Source organism: Myotis lucifugus, unplaced genomic scaffold (assembly GCF_000147115.1).
Source record: "Myotis lucifugus unplaced genomic scaffold, Myoluc2.0 scaffold_185, whole genome shotgun sequence".
In the NCBI taxonomy this organism is placed as follows: domain Eukaryota; kingdom Metazoa; phylum Chordata; class Mammalia; order Chiroptera; family Vespertilionidae; genus Myotis; species Myotis lucifugus.
Window position 1 is genome coordinate 609215 of NW_005871233.1, and position 2216 is coordinate 611430.

General features: G+C 44.7%; 1 protein-coding gene across 1 annotated transcript in view; it reads right to left on the minus strand.

The window, feature by feature from the left end:
• WDR87 (WD repeat domain 87) overlaps positions 1 to 2216 on the minus strand; it is a 16953-nt gene that overhangs the window by 4918 nt on the left and 9819 nt on the right. Inside the window, exons 7-8 of the mRNA XM_023760562.1 lie at positions 1711 to 1928; positions 55 to 1605 (exon numbers count right to left, since the gene is read on the minus strand). Of these exons, the coding sequence (XP_023616330.1) occupies positions 55 to 1605; positions 1711 to 1928 (1769 nt within the window). The remainder of the gene's footprint in view (positions 1 to 54; positions 1606 to 1710; positions 1929 to 2216) is intronic.

The window sequence follows — 2216 nt, forward strand, 5'->3', positions numbered from 1 at the left end:
ATGCCCATTGGAAAGCATAGTATGCACATTGTTCTGCCCTGAGAGAGACACCACCTCCTGGAACTCCAGAGGACCTCTAGGGATGTGAGAACGACCACAAAATAGGTGGTAGAACAATCGCTCCCCAGGAACCAGCTCTATGGCCTTTAGGGCCTCTTTGTAGATGATCTTACGGGATTGGGGTTCCTCTCTCAGTAGCAGTTCCTGTAGCAATCTCTGGATTCCAGGGGACTTAAATTGGTACAGGTCCATGAGGTGGTAGAATTTTTCTGTCCAAGCAGCACTGTCTCCTGCGTATCGCTCCTGCAACATCCGTAAAACATGGTAGAGTGCCACAAATGTCTCCCATAGAGGCACTTCTTCCTGTTTTTTAGAGCTGGGCTGTGTCATCTTCTCCATCTTGGGCAATCTGGGAAACCTGCCTTTATCCTTAAAAGCCCAGAAGTCCTTTTGAAACATCAGTGCTAGCATCTGTTTTTCTACAGAGGCATGGGTACCTGTGACAATGTCTCTTGTAGCAGGATAAACGTGTTGCTTCTCCATATCCTTAAGGGCACTGAATATCTGCTCTGCCCGTGCACTCCTGTAAGGTTCTCCTAGAAGTTGCCAATTTATAGCCTTTGGGTCTGGAATCCTTTTGTTAGCTAATGAGGAAAAAGCCAAAGGTTTTAGATGGCTTTCCTTTTCCTTTCTTTTTATAGGAGGGATCACTTTCAAGTATTTAGGACCCATGAGCTTCGTACTGGGTTTTGAGATACATGTGCTTTGTGATTCCAGAACCTGCCTGTGACGGTAAATGATAGCTTCAAGTTTGGCTAGATGCATCCACTCTAAGGTTCCCTTTGAGATAAGGTTTTTGACAAGCTGACACAATCTGTGGAAACTATCTCTGGAAAGCTGTTTTCCTGACTCTATCTGTTCTAGGACATGGTGGATCCACTCTATATCTGAGAGGCTTACATCTGCAAATACTTCCTCAGCCGGGATTTGGGGCACAGGTACCTTAGTTTGTCCCATCAGAGCTGGATGACGCTTCGAAAGCAACTGCCACCTATCCCCTAGTGGTTTCCCTTGGAGTTTCTGTTCTTTTTTGCTCTTCCTAAATATGTGGGATAAATATGGGGTCTTGAAATCTGGCTCTTGGGACTCCAAAACTGTATCCAAAACTTGTAGAGGAATGGGCTGATATTTCTTCAATAGTTCACGTTGCTTTTCCATAAACTTTGTCTCTGGGAATATCCTGGGTGTCTCAAGTAGTGTGGCCTTATCTTTCCAGGATATTTGTTTCTTAGACTCTGGCACTGGTATAGTCTTTGCCCTCCCCAGAGCTATTGAGATTAGTTTCTTGGAAGGGATCTTTGGAATTTCCAGGTTTATATCCCTGCCTTTGACCTCAGGAGTTCTTTTTCTAATAGAAGGGACTGTTTCTTTTCTTTCTAGATCCTTTCTTCTTTTTTCTTGTAACTTAAATAATATTTCTTTTTTAAAGATCTCTTTTTCCTTGTGTACTTCTTCTTCCATTGAACTTTGCGCCTCTTCCTCCTTTTTCTCACTCAAACTTTCTAGCTCTTCCTTAATCATGCTTTCATCCTTCTCCAACACTTCCTTCTCCTCCTCTGCTGCCACTGCTGCCGCCTTCTTCTTTTTCTTTGTCTTCTTCTCCTTTTCCTCCTCCTCTTTTTTGTCCTTCATCTTCTTCTCTTCCTCCACCTCCTCTTCTTCTTCCTCCTCTTTCGCCTTCTTCTTTTTCTTTGTCTTCTCCTTTTCCTCCTCCTCTTCCTCTACCTCTTTTTTGTCCTTCATCTTCTTCTCTTCCTCCACCTCTTCTTCTTCCTCCTCCTCTTCTTCCTCCTCCTCCTCTTCTTCTTCCTCCTCCTCTTCTTCTTCCTCCTCCTCTTCTTCCTCCTCCTCCTCTTCCACTTCTTCTTCTTCCACCCTTTCAATATCCTCCTCCTCCTCCTCCTCCTCCTCCTCCTCCTCCTCCTCCTCCTCCTCCTCCTCCACTTCCTCCTTCTCCTCCTCCACCTCCTCCTCGACATCAGAAAAATTCTCTAGCTCCACTTCATCTAACTGGGGTTCCATTTTACCAGAAAACCGCTCTTCAGTTTCTACTTCATCCCGGGTGACTGGGAAAGGGTACTTGTGGCATTTTAACTGTCGTTAGAGGAATTTTTGTACGTTTGCGATGATCTACGAGATAGAGAGATATGCAAGCA